The sequence below is a fragment of the Xiphias gladius genome, chromosome 11 (assembly GCF_016859285.1).
Source record: "Xiphias gladius isolate SHS-SW01 ecotype Sanya breed wild chromosome 11, ASM1685928v1, whole genome shotgun sequence".
Taxonomy (NCBI): domain Eukaryota; kingdom Metazoa; phylum Chordata; class Actinopteri; order Istiophoriformes; family Xiphiidae; genus Xiphias; species Xiphias gladius.
In genome coordinates this window covers 25,905,332-25,917,439 of record NC_053410.1, presented here as the reverse complement: position 1 = coordinate 25,917,439, position 12,108 = coordinate 25,905,332, and the positions used below count along the sequence as shown (strand labels likewise).

The 12,108-nt window shown below is 38.6% G+C and overlaps 1 protein-coding gene across 2 annotated transcripts in view; it reads right to left on the bottom strand.

Annotated features, from left to right (window-relative positions):
• The window catches only part of piezo1 (piezo-type mechanosensitive ion channel component 1), a 105,697-nt gene that overhangs the window by 63,877 nt on the left and 29,712 nt on the right, over positions 1-12,108 (bottom strand). For both annotated transcript variants that reach the window (XM_040139647.1, XM_040139648.1), the window contains exons 3-4: positions 4,238-4,403; positions 3,564-3,705 (exon numbers count right to left, since the gene is read on the bottom strand). In XM_040139647.1, the coding sequence (XP_039995581.1) occupies positions 3,564-3,705; positions 4,238-4,403 (308 nt within the window). The remainder of the gene's footprint in view (positions 1-3,563; positions 3,706-4,237; positions 4,404-12,108) is intronic.

Here is a 12,108-nt window from a genome sequence, read left to right as displayed (position 1 = left end):
TCAATGACATCAACTGAAACAAGTGATGAGTAAGGTGTGTCGAACATTTTTTTTTCGGTCGTATTTATTTTCCAGTTAAAGTTCAAATATATATATACGTGTGTGTGTGTGTGTGTGTGTGTGTGTGTGTGTGTGTGTGTGTGTGTGTGTGTGTGTGTTTGTGTGTGTGTGTGTGTGTTTGTGTGTGTGTGTGTGTTTGTGTACGTGTGTGTTTGTGTGATTGTGTATATATGTATAAATAAAGAAGTAGTTTGACATTTTTTATCTATAACAGAAATACATAAAAAATGTCAAACTACTTCTTTATTTCAGGAATCCTACATCCTGTTCCTGCATTTTTGCAACATTTTGGGTTAACTATAAAAACTGAGAGGTAATAAAATTCAGAATTTTTGGTTTCACCTCTGCAGGATTCTTCTTTATTGCATATGTAAATGTTTATTGTGTCTATCTTTAACTGTATGGAAAGTTTAATTGGGCCCTTACTTCTTTATGTACTGCTTATATAACAGTATATCATTTTTCATTACTTAATGTTTAGAAATAAACAGATGCAATATAAAAATAGAAACCCCTCCTTCTAATTGTACTGTTGCCATCAACTGTAGATACACATACATACAGTCTAATATCTCTGTGGACACACAGTATAGAGTAGTACCAGCAAAACACTCAGGCATGATATGCAGTAACAGGTGGCAAAGATCTAATGTTACTAATTACAGAGACAGGAATATCACACTAACTCAATCTCCACCTACAAAATGTGACTTTACTGCTATATGTAAAAGTATTCAGTCAGACAGAAGTGAGTTGTTGGCTTGGGAAACCCTCTGAATTATGAAATATGAAAAATCATTCAGTCAGCTCTGTGATAGAGAAGCTCTGTAGAGCTGAGGGTAACTGTAGAGTTGCTATTAATTCTCCATGGAATCATCACTATAAACAATATATTTCTCTTAAAACATTGTAATTTGATCCATTGTTTATATAGAACAATTGATGAGTGCAGCTTTACTTTACATGAAACTATGATGCTAGTAATGGTACAGCTGTAAAGGCTATTCTCAAGTGTAATGCTTCACCAGCATCCCTTTATACAATTTGAAACAGTTGGACAGAGTGAACATCTTGACCACTTAACTGTTCTTCAGGCCTTACCATGCGGGCTAAAAATGTTTAGAGGATGCAGTAAGAAAAGGACAGAGGGTCAATAAAAAATAAAAAGGTTCATCCTGTTGAGAGCATATACTATATTTGCGCAGCAAATTTCATGACAATCTAGAGAGACTGATTGATTAGATTATGAGATACAGTTACCATGTGGCCTTAAGACAGTTTCATCCTGAAGGTGGCACTTGAGGAAAGCTCATGAGGTAAACACTATAGAAAAGGTCATTCTCTGAGGAGCATGACTGTAGTCAGAACATTTCATTACAACTTTATAGTATTTGTTCAAGTGGAAAGTTTGTCCAGATGGAGGCACCACTGTTCTTTTTTGCAGTTCATATTTGCTTGATCTTTATTCATTTGTAATGCAGAAGTCACAAGCACAAAATATTTTCGGCTGGTGCCCATTTCAGAGTGAAGGCAGGTGGCCTGTTGGAGGTGCTAGAGAAAGAGAAGATTCATCCTCAGCGGATTATGAATACCCACCACACATTTCATGAAAATCCGATTAGTTGTTTTTGCAATATCTTTTCATTGACCACAGTCAAGCGGAAATTTGACCTTACAATGGCACTAAATGAAAGGTCAGCTGGTCACAGAAATCACTATTACTCACCCGCTAAGGACAATGAATATCCACAGAAAATAACATGGAAATCTAGCCAGTAGCTCTTGAGATATCTTGCTCTGGAAGTGTTGGACACACTTATTGACAAATGGACTGACATTGGCATCATCAGAGACCCTGCTGCTAGCAGGGCAAAAACAGTAAGAAAATGTGTTTATCACATCATCTCTGTACTGTTTGTTTGAGCAGTTGCCTTGGAGATAGGAATGAAAGAATGAAAGAAACAAGGTAAAGAGAGAGAGAGAGAGAGAGAGAGAGAGGTGGAAACAGAGAGATCAGACAGAAAGACAGGGGAGTATGGAGGTGAATTATAGTCTGTAAGATAACGGGAAGGAGGATTGGTAACTATTAGACCAATAACACGCAAACACTGTTTCCTATTGGGAGTGTGTTAAAGACAGCCGATAAAACATACAGCATACAGTGTATACATGTGTGTATGGGTGTGTATGCCTGTTTGCAAGGCATGCTTGTTCACCAAGCAATCTCCTTTCACCACTGTAAATGGGTTCAAACTGCTATCTCTCCTAGACCCAGTGGTAGATATATAGCACTGAGAGGTGGTTCTAATATTTTGTCCATCCCATTTATATGAATAAAATATTAGGAACACCTCTCAGTATAACCCAGTACAGTTCAACAGCACCGCAAATTGAAGCCAAAATGACCATTAAAATAAATCAACAACCTCTTAAACAGATTCAATGAAAACTGAACATAAAACTGCATTGTTTTATGTAGGTGTCACTAATAAATTGGCAAGTTAGTGTAGATGAATTTTACTCACCGTGTGTCATTAAAACCCACTGCCTGAACTGGAGAATGGAGTATTTTTACTGAAGAACTTGACTTCAAACTTGAAATGGGTATAACATGGATTTATTTCATCACAGTAAGGAAAATATCTAAAATTATATAATGTCAGTTATGACGTTACGATGTAACGTTACGTTACCATAACAGCAACAGTGCATAAATTAATAATGTTAATAATCCTATTATATCATGCATGGGTGGGGATAAAAAGAAAACAAAATGGTGCTGTCTTGCTGTCGCTGCATCTTAAACAAAGCACTCTGGGATGCTTTCACTTCAAATGGATGTGCAAAGCAGTTGTACTTATGGGATAAGCCATTTCCAACTTGCAGAGCTTGGGTCTCTGTCTAAAATAGTCCAACACTTTAGATGATCCTGTGCACTGTTTTGTAGCTGCAGCTTGTTTCCCAGGGAATCCCTGCTCTGACATAGGCTGCATGGACGACACACCCCAGCCCTAGCCAACTGTCGATTAATATTTCTCTTTTATGTTTCTCGAGAACCGCTCGTCCAAAAACCTTCACAGTCGACACTGCACTTCCTTTGGTCCTCAATAATAAATACATGAAATAAATCATATGAGTGGTTGTCAAGAAAATTGTAGGGCAAAGTAACAACTACATTAGCAAGATGTCGAAAAAGTCTGGAATAACTTACAAATTTTCGAAGTCAACACCCAAAAAGTCGAATGCTGGATATGCCAAACGAAACTGGAACATCACAAATCTAGTTTGGCAAATCACCAGGTAACTGTAAATAACAGCACAGCTGTTGATGATGTTAGTGGGACCTGCATGCTAACAATGTATAACGTTGAAGTTCGATATTTGTCCTTGTCTCTCTCTGCCACCCTGATTATACAGCCCCTCCACATCATTTATCAATCACTGTGTCCACTTTGATTTTATTCAAATCCTTCACTCTCACAAACACACAAACAATGACTCACCATTGTGATATTGGCAGCAGCCACCATTTCTCTGTTCCTGACCAATCTGCTGCAGAGGACAACTTTTACCAAGGCAACTATACACACGCCCAGATCAGGACACAGAAGGCGTAACACACTCCAAGGATCATCCAAGGGAAGCCTAAAAGATACACATCCATATGTGGAAAGGTCATGGGAGGTCAAACATTTCAACTGCAGAAGATGCAACTTAACATCTTGTATTCTGTTATTTCCTTAATTAATCTACACAGATTTACAACACAACAATGTTCTAATTCCTGTTTTTCCAAATGTTTTTGTTCATACTTAATACTTACGTGTTAAAATTGTTGACTGTTTATAACCCACATTTGTAATTTGTATTATATTTGTATTTCTGCTGTTTATTTAATGTTTTGCACCCTACATTGTCACTGCATTGTGACAGAATGAACATAACAGACACAATACATTGCCAATGTTATGTTAATTCTGTGCATATATGTGTGTCTTGTAGCCAATAAGATTGATCTGCACTTATCTTATACTATTTGAAATATGGTATATGGGCATCAAATTTGCACCATAGCAGACTATTGTCTGGATTAACACTCATATTTTTATCAACACCCTTTCCCCAAATCACTCCTTCAACCATCAATGACAGCATATTGTCATGACTAGTTACATACCTGGAAACTCCTATATGTCTGGTTATGGTGTCCCATTGTGAACAGTTATCACCTATGGCGATGGTGAGGGGAGGATACGTATATAGTACTGTCAGGAAGCAGATATGAGCCAGTATAAATAGTAGACTGGTACAGAATACTGCTCTGATAAAGCGACCTGTGGGACCTGGAAGACAAGGAGACAAGAGAAATAAAGGGTGTAGATCAAACCTGTTGAAACACGAGTTCAATGTGCAGTCAAAGACAACATAAAAAAAAGAACTCCATTCCACATAAACACAGAAAAATGCTTTTTAAAGGAACATTGTGACATGTTGATAAATCATCTTGTTAACCATCTTACCCACACTCTAGATGAGAAAATGGGATGTGTCTTAGCACAAAGACTGCAAGCAGCTGGGAGCTGCTTGCATGGCTCCATCAAAAGTGAAAAATAAACCCTCCAACAACTTAAAGGACAAGCCTGGAAATATTCTAAATTTTTCTTTTTGTCATCAAATCCCATGTGCAGACCAAAACCACCAATGAATGTTTCCTACTAACAAGTATTGTGTATGTATCTGAAGTCTGATATACACTAATCAGCCACAACAATAAACCAGTTACTGTTTTAAAGTTGTGGCTGATCAGTGTATCTTCCTCTGTGCCATAGAGCTCCATTGTTGTTCAAAACTATGGGACAATGTGTTAGAACTGGCCAACTGTCAAACTCATACTCCAAACAAATATTTCCAGAAAGTAAGGAACAAGGAAGTGCACTCTTTCGACCCTCCCCTTCCCCTGTGCCATAGTCAGACTGGCCACTGGTATACTGGGAGAAATCCTGGTGGGCCACCACCTCAGTGGACTGTGAAAAATTCCATAAAGTGTTTAACGGCCCTCTCTGTGTATCTGTCATTCGGGGTGCGCATGAGAGAGTGCAGTGTGCGTGTTCTGGGACTGGGCTCACTGGCCACTCACAACCAAGTTTCTACCCTCACCCTAATATGAGCTAACGTTAGCTTGAATAAATGTAGCTTCAGCATAGGGCAGTTGTTGACATGTTGCAAGCCCTGCATGGATTGGGGAATAATGTTTTCCATTTCTTCAGTTATTGTTAGACTGATGACATAGATTTCACACCCAGTCTGCCCAGTTACACAGACAGGGAAGATTTAGCAATGGCATGTGTAGAGGACAAGCCAAGAGAGGTCGAAGAATGCAAGAGAGAGAGCAGCAGCAGCATCAATAGCTGAGCTTGAGGAAACAGTGGAAGAATTTTGCCAAGAAAGGATGGCCTGGGTTATAGCCTACTCACAGTTACTACTTCTTCATCCTCTCACGTTTGACTGAGGGCAGACTGGATGCTACAGTGACTCACTATTGCCTTTTGAGGTACAAAGTTATATTAAGAGATGGGACGGGCTGGGGTTTAGCTGGTTAGCATGCTAACTTTAGTAGATATCTTTGCAACACAATACATAGATGTCTTTCACAAAATGTCAAAAAAGGTTTAAACTAAAATATTTACATATTGCCCCTTTAAAGCTGTAAATTACTTTGACTCAATCCCACACACACCGTCCTGCGGTTCCAAATACTCACCAAAGCATCAAATGTGAATTTTTTCACCACTGAAAATGGTCCCCAACAAATGCGCTATTTCCCACTGTTTGAGTAATGTTTGCGAAAAACTACAGCGACCAGCCTTTTTTGGGAAACTACTAAGCCTTTTTTGAAAATCAAACTATATACTGTATATGGTGAGCTATTTTTAAAGGTTTACATCTTCAGTAGGAACTAATGGGCCCGGGGCTCCAGCAGCTAATAGTAGTGCTGGCCAAAAATGAACAAATTTATAATTTCTATTGATACTTCTGTGAGTATGATACTAATGGAGTTTACAAAGGTACGTACTGCCTACAGGAAATAACCGTATGCTGACACACTGACAAAAGCTTTCATCTTCTCCCGCCTGCTAAGCTTCTACATTTCACAAAACTAACTGCCAGACATATAAATGTAAGCATTACAATCTTAGTGAGTGAGTACAGTTATTCCAGTATTTCCAAATACTGGATATACTGGAAATACTGGAACTACTCTGGTACATAAAGAAGTAAAATAACACTCAAACCTCATGGCAGTAGTTAATACTAGCTTGCAGCCTCAGTGTGAGAGGATTAGTAGAGCAGACGCACATTCACATATTGATTGAGGTATATTTTGTAGCATATTTCAAATTAAAAATATTAGCAAATAGTTACATACTGTAGCTTTAACATAATAGTAATTTAAACCCAAACAAAGATGTTTCCCTAAACCTAAACAAGTCATTTTGCACCTAAACCTAACAAAACCTGAACCCTAGCACCGATTTTTAATGGCTTTTTGAAGGCACAGATACATGAAGTTCTGCTTACAGTAGGTGTTAGATCAGGACATGGACAAACACTATATTTTGTGATTTAACTGGGAGAAGTTGGTGGTAGCAATACAATACTTTGCTGGTTTAAGTCTTTTCATGGGATTTTATGAAAGTAAGCAAAATATGGAAAACCAGAATTATAGTTTAAAAGTGATGATCAAGGGAAGGTTTTGACCTGTGTGTGGTCATAAACAAAAAGGTAGGGTGATAAGGACAAAATTTCACACAAAATTACAAGGAAAGCCACCTATTACTTTCCGAGATACCTTGTATTTTGGGCTGCATGTAACAATGGCAAATGTAAATTCTCTCATAAAAGCTAGAATAATGGCCGTGTCCAGGACAAATACAGGCCATTTCTCTCTGCAGTTTAGACAATAAAAAGGTAACATGATGTGATCATATAATAGTGATTGATTATTGATTTCTGAAGCACTGAATTATTACCCAGCCCTAACTAAAACCAAATCCTCAGCAACTGGGGATATGTATCCACAGCAAATTTGGTGCATATTTTAGTTTTTAATGTACCTTATGAACCAACTTGTGGTCAAACCTTACGTTGGCAATAGCCAATCCACATGACAGTCTGTCCAGTAGTTGTGGGGATACATTTCTGTGAAGAGTACTGCACAGACTGACTGCCACCTGAAGCAGCCAGATGAAGCTATGTAAATTTCAACATGTTATATGCACAGTAATTGTCAGTCCTGAGCTTGGCTTCAATGCTGCTGAATAACTACAGCACCAGCTACAGTATGTCAGAGCTCTTCCAATTTCTCTAGCCTTATTAATGAAAAGAACTGCCCAATAATGAGTCAACTGGCAAGTTTGGTCTTTCACTCTTAATGTCTCTTACTTTCCCCCATTAACAATAAAAGATACACAGTGGTGTTGAGGTGCAGTATTAGGTTTATTAGGGCAAGATGTGTATGAGAAGCATGATCCTCAATAAAGTTGTGATGAAACCTGTGACATGCTGTAATTAGTTTCATGTTCACCCCACTGTGGCATGGATATAAAAATAGCAGCCTTAACAATGAACATCTTCTACAAGCTGTCACTTAGAAAAACACTTTTAGAAAACATTATTATTATGATTATCATCTATTATTATGAATTATAATAATATCTATAATTATTATTTAGTTTTATAAGTACTATTATTCACCCTATTATTATAATTATTAGTTTTATTATTAGTCTCATTATTGTTACACATCTTTATGTTATACGTCTGCTGTGCTATGCCCCCCCCCCCCCCTTTCTCCCTCTCTCTCTCTCTCTCTCTCTCGCTCTCTGTCTCCCTCAACCCAGCCGGTCGGGGCAAACGGCCTCCCACCGTGAGCCGGGTTCTGTTCAAGCTTTCTACCTGTTAAAAGGGAGTTTTTCCTTGCCACTGTCACCAAGTCCTTGCTCATGGGGGATTGTTGGGTCTCTGTAAATATTATCATAAAGAGTCCGGTCTAGACTTGCTCTACATGAAAAGTGCCCTGAAATAACCTCAGTTATGATTTGGCTCTATATAAATAAAATGGAATTGAATTGAATTGAATTGAACACACAAGTACCTAGCATAGGGAAGAAACGTATCTATAGTCATTTGACTGCAAAATCAAATAACTCCAGAAGGGTTGCAACTTTTCTTTATTGATTTATTTTTCTATAATTTTCTTAATTAATTGTTTGGCTAGTAAAATGTCAGTAAATTTAAAAAAAAACATAAAATTCCCAGAGAACATTATGTCTCGAAATGTTTTGTTTTGTCTGACCAACAGTTGATATCCCAAATTCACAAAGCAAATCCTCACAATTTAGAAGTTGAAACTAGGTCATGTTTGGCCTTTTTGCTTGGAAAATGACTTACATGATCAACTGATTATCAATATAGTTACTGATGAATTTTCTGTCGATTGACCAATCAAAGAACTGACCGGTCATTTCAGCTTTAAACAGCAGTGACTTCAGGTGAAGGAGATACTCAGAATTAACATATAAGGCCACCATTTGACTCAGAGTTGATGCTGGTTGAGGACAGATTGTGTGGGGTCACAGTGGTGCAGTCACAGCAGCTTCCCAAGCCACTGTTTGTATTTCCAGTCGAAGCCCTCTCTGGATGGAAATCAACCTCACACGTAGCTACAACCATTCTTTATTTCTGTCTGAGCAAGTGCATTTAAATGTGCACCAAAAGAAGAAACGAACTCTCAATGTTACTAAATTGGACAGTAGCTTTAATAGTTGGTTGCGAGAGTTCCCTGATTTCCTCAGGATACAACATATAGGATTATAGTCTCTAAAAATGGCTGTCTGTGCAGTCCTTTTTTTGGTTGTATTTCTGTTTTTTTTTTCCTTTGAAAAAGGAGAGGGCAGTAATGGTGTGACCACAGACATAGCACCCATTTAGAAAGCGGAGCCTGAAGGAGCTGAGCTGCAACAACCACAGCTGACTGTCATAAGCTAAGACACTTTTCAAGCCATTTTCTGAATGGAATAGTGCTCCAAATCCCCACTGAGATTCACATTTGAAGAAGTAAAATTAGCAATTGAGACAACCTAACTTCTTGTGGAAAATATCTCTAGGTTCAGTTGATCTCATTCACACTATTGCAAAAAAACTTTGATACTGTATGTGTGACAGTGTGAGAGAGTTTTGCTTTCTGTCCAGTGTCCTTCTAGTCTAAATGCTTAAGGTATTTGCGGTCAACCATGAGATCGGTAAACCATTCTCCATCTATCCATTACCTATTGTATATCCAATTATCCTTTGCAGGGTCACAGGGTGTTGGAGCTTGGACCCTGGACAAGTCATCAGTCTATCACAGGACTTACACATAACCACATTCACACCTATGGGCAATCTAGAGTCTCTAATTAACCAGACCTGAATGTCTTTAGACTGTGGGAGGGAACTGGACATGACAGGACTGTTACAGATACAGCAGCTGGTGCCATAAGGAGGTTCCACAGCCCCTTTTCCTCTTCACCTGATGGAGGGCAGCAAAGAGTTGGAAAACAATGTCATCAATGAAGAAGAGCATTCACACAAACTCCCTCAGTGATGAGATACTAAACTGATTTGTTGTTGACTCACTGACTAAATAAAAAGTTTTCATAAATTTAATCTTTTAATAGATATGACATAGAATTCTGCTGTCTATTTGACGAAGTCCAGAGAGAGTTGCACAAACAAACAGCAATAGAGTCTTGATCTTCTGTCGGCTTATAAAATGTTAATGAATAACATGTTAGCAAACAAATGCCAGCAGACACAAAGCAGACCCCTCTGCACTGTAATCTTGTATTAAAAATGATTGAGCCTGGAAGTACTTGAGTAGTTGTGTTCCAACTGTCCTTAATAAGGCAGAACACGACATGCATTTAATCTCTGTGTATATTGAACCTTGTGCTGCTGTAACCTTTACATTGCTCTGACAGCAATCTAACTGCAATCATTTCAGAGACGAGCTATGTTGAGGAATTACAGAAATGTTATGTATCTGAGCAGGTCAGATTGCCTTTGTGATTTTTATGTAAAAGTGACTCAGTCAGGCGCTTATTCAGACATGAGACAGACATGTTAAACTGACATCACATTTCTGTAATGCTGTGCATGCTGGTTGAACAAGACCCCCCAGTGGCAAGAGATATGTCATGATATCATGACACCTCTTCATACTTGACAAAATCTCCAGGTCATTCATATCAGCTGTCCAAAGCCCCTTTCAATACTGTAGCTAAAGAGGGAACTAGACAGTGAACATACAGTATGTGATACAATAAATGCAGGTTGACAATGATGGATGTCAGCAGGAGAGAAACACGGCTTTAAGAAATCTGCTATGAGGCTTGGTTGGACATTTGATAATGATAAAACCCCAAGATGTGGTCTTGTCCTCTTGTTGACGGAATATCCTCATCCTTAACAACTTTTAAGCAATTTGCAGATCTTGTAAACATTTTGGAAGCAGCTATTTCTGTTATTGGCTATGTAATTATGTCAACTGGGTGTGATAGCAACGACCAGTTGTTATATCATATCACGCACATGCATTGTGCCTCCTGTCAAACTGCTGGACAGTCACTCTGTCTGTCCTTCCATACCCTGGCATTCCATCACCATCCAGCAGTTGTCCTCAGTTCTTCCTGCCATTTCCCAGTCATCTGATCTTCATCTGCCAACACACCTGCCTCTCATTTCCCTATTGTATAAGCTTCCTCACTATATACCAGCTACCTTCCCTTAGTTCCCTGCATGCCACCTTAGCATCTAGCTTTCCTGATTTCTGTTTTGCCAGCCCATTTGTGACATTTTGCCTGCCTTTCTGGGAGAGGGCCCTCCTATAAAAATTAACCCGTAGGTCATTTGTGCAAGCAGCTTATTAAGACCCACAGTCATGTTTCATTGTTAAGTGACATGTAGCAGTCGTGTGAGACAGTATCAGTCTTTCAACTTTTTGTGGTAGCGGCTTATAGTAGCCATACTGATTATGACAGTATCAACAGAGGAAGTCAGGTGATATTGTTATAGAGCAACAAAGTGTGTGTAGGGCGGATGTTTGGGTGGATGGATGGGTCAACAAAACATTGGATTTTAACACAGGAGACCATTGTTCATTCCCCATTTCAAAGCGATTGTGACTACGATTGTTCTATAACCTTAGCCACGTGTTTATTATTGTAACCATGACAACAAACTAACTTGGCTAACCTTAAAAAAACACTTAGTTTAACTCACACCATGCTTTTTCCCTAAACCTAACCAAGTTGTTTTTGTTCTTAAACCTAACGGAACCTTTACCATAGTATTGTCACATCATAAAAGGGTTAGATTCTTACTTTTCAACACTGATTTTTAACATTTTATCTGTGGCATATCTCCTGCCACCGTGAGGTCGCTAATTCAGGAAACACTGTTATGGGTGCTGTCAGAGGGGAGGGACAAAGAACCTGTATGTTTGTTTAGGTTGGACAACTTGTTGCTTTTTGGATACTTTTGCCTGCCTGCTTTGCCCCTTTGTTGATCTGTTTGGACTGACTGCCAGCTGAAGAACTCTGTTCTCTGTTTTGAACTGCACAAAGTAAAACTCAGTCTTTACATTTTGTCTATTTTCCAGTTTGTGCCTTTCATCTGACTGATGAGTATCTCCATTAAAAAGTAGTGTTATAAGAATAAATTAATAAGAACATGCATACAAATCAGTATAATGATAGGCAGCACTGCATGCTTTAGTAGTGGAGTTAGGATTTTGGAGCAGCTTGCCTGCATTGATCTCTGATCACCAGCTAACCAAAAAGGCCTTGAGCACACAGTTAAAGTTAGAGCTTTTTAATAAGGTGCAGCAACTTATGTTTCCACATAAAGAAAGTCATCATCAGAGTAAGAAGATTTATATATGCTATATGTGGCAGTCATCATGATTCACAGCTATTAGCTTGGCACAGGCATTTTAAATGCCTACAC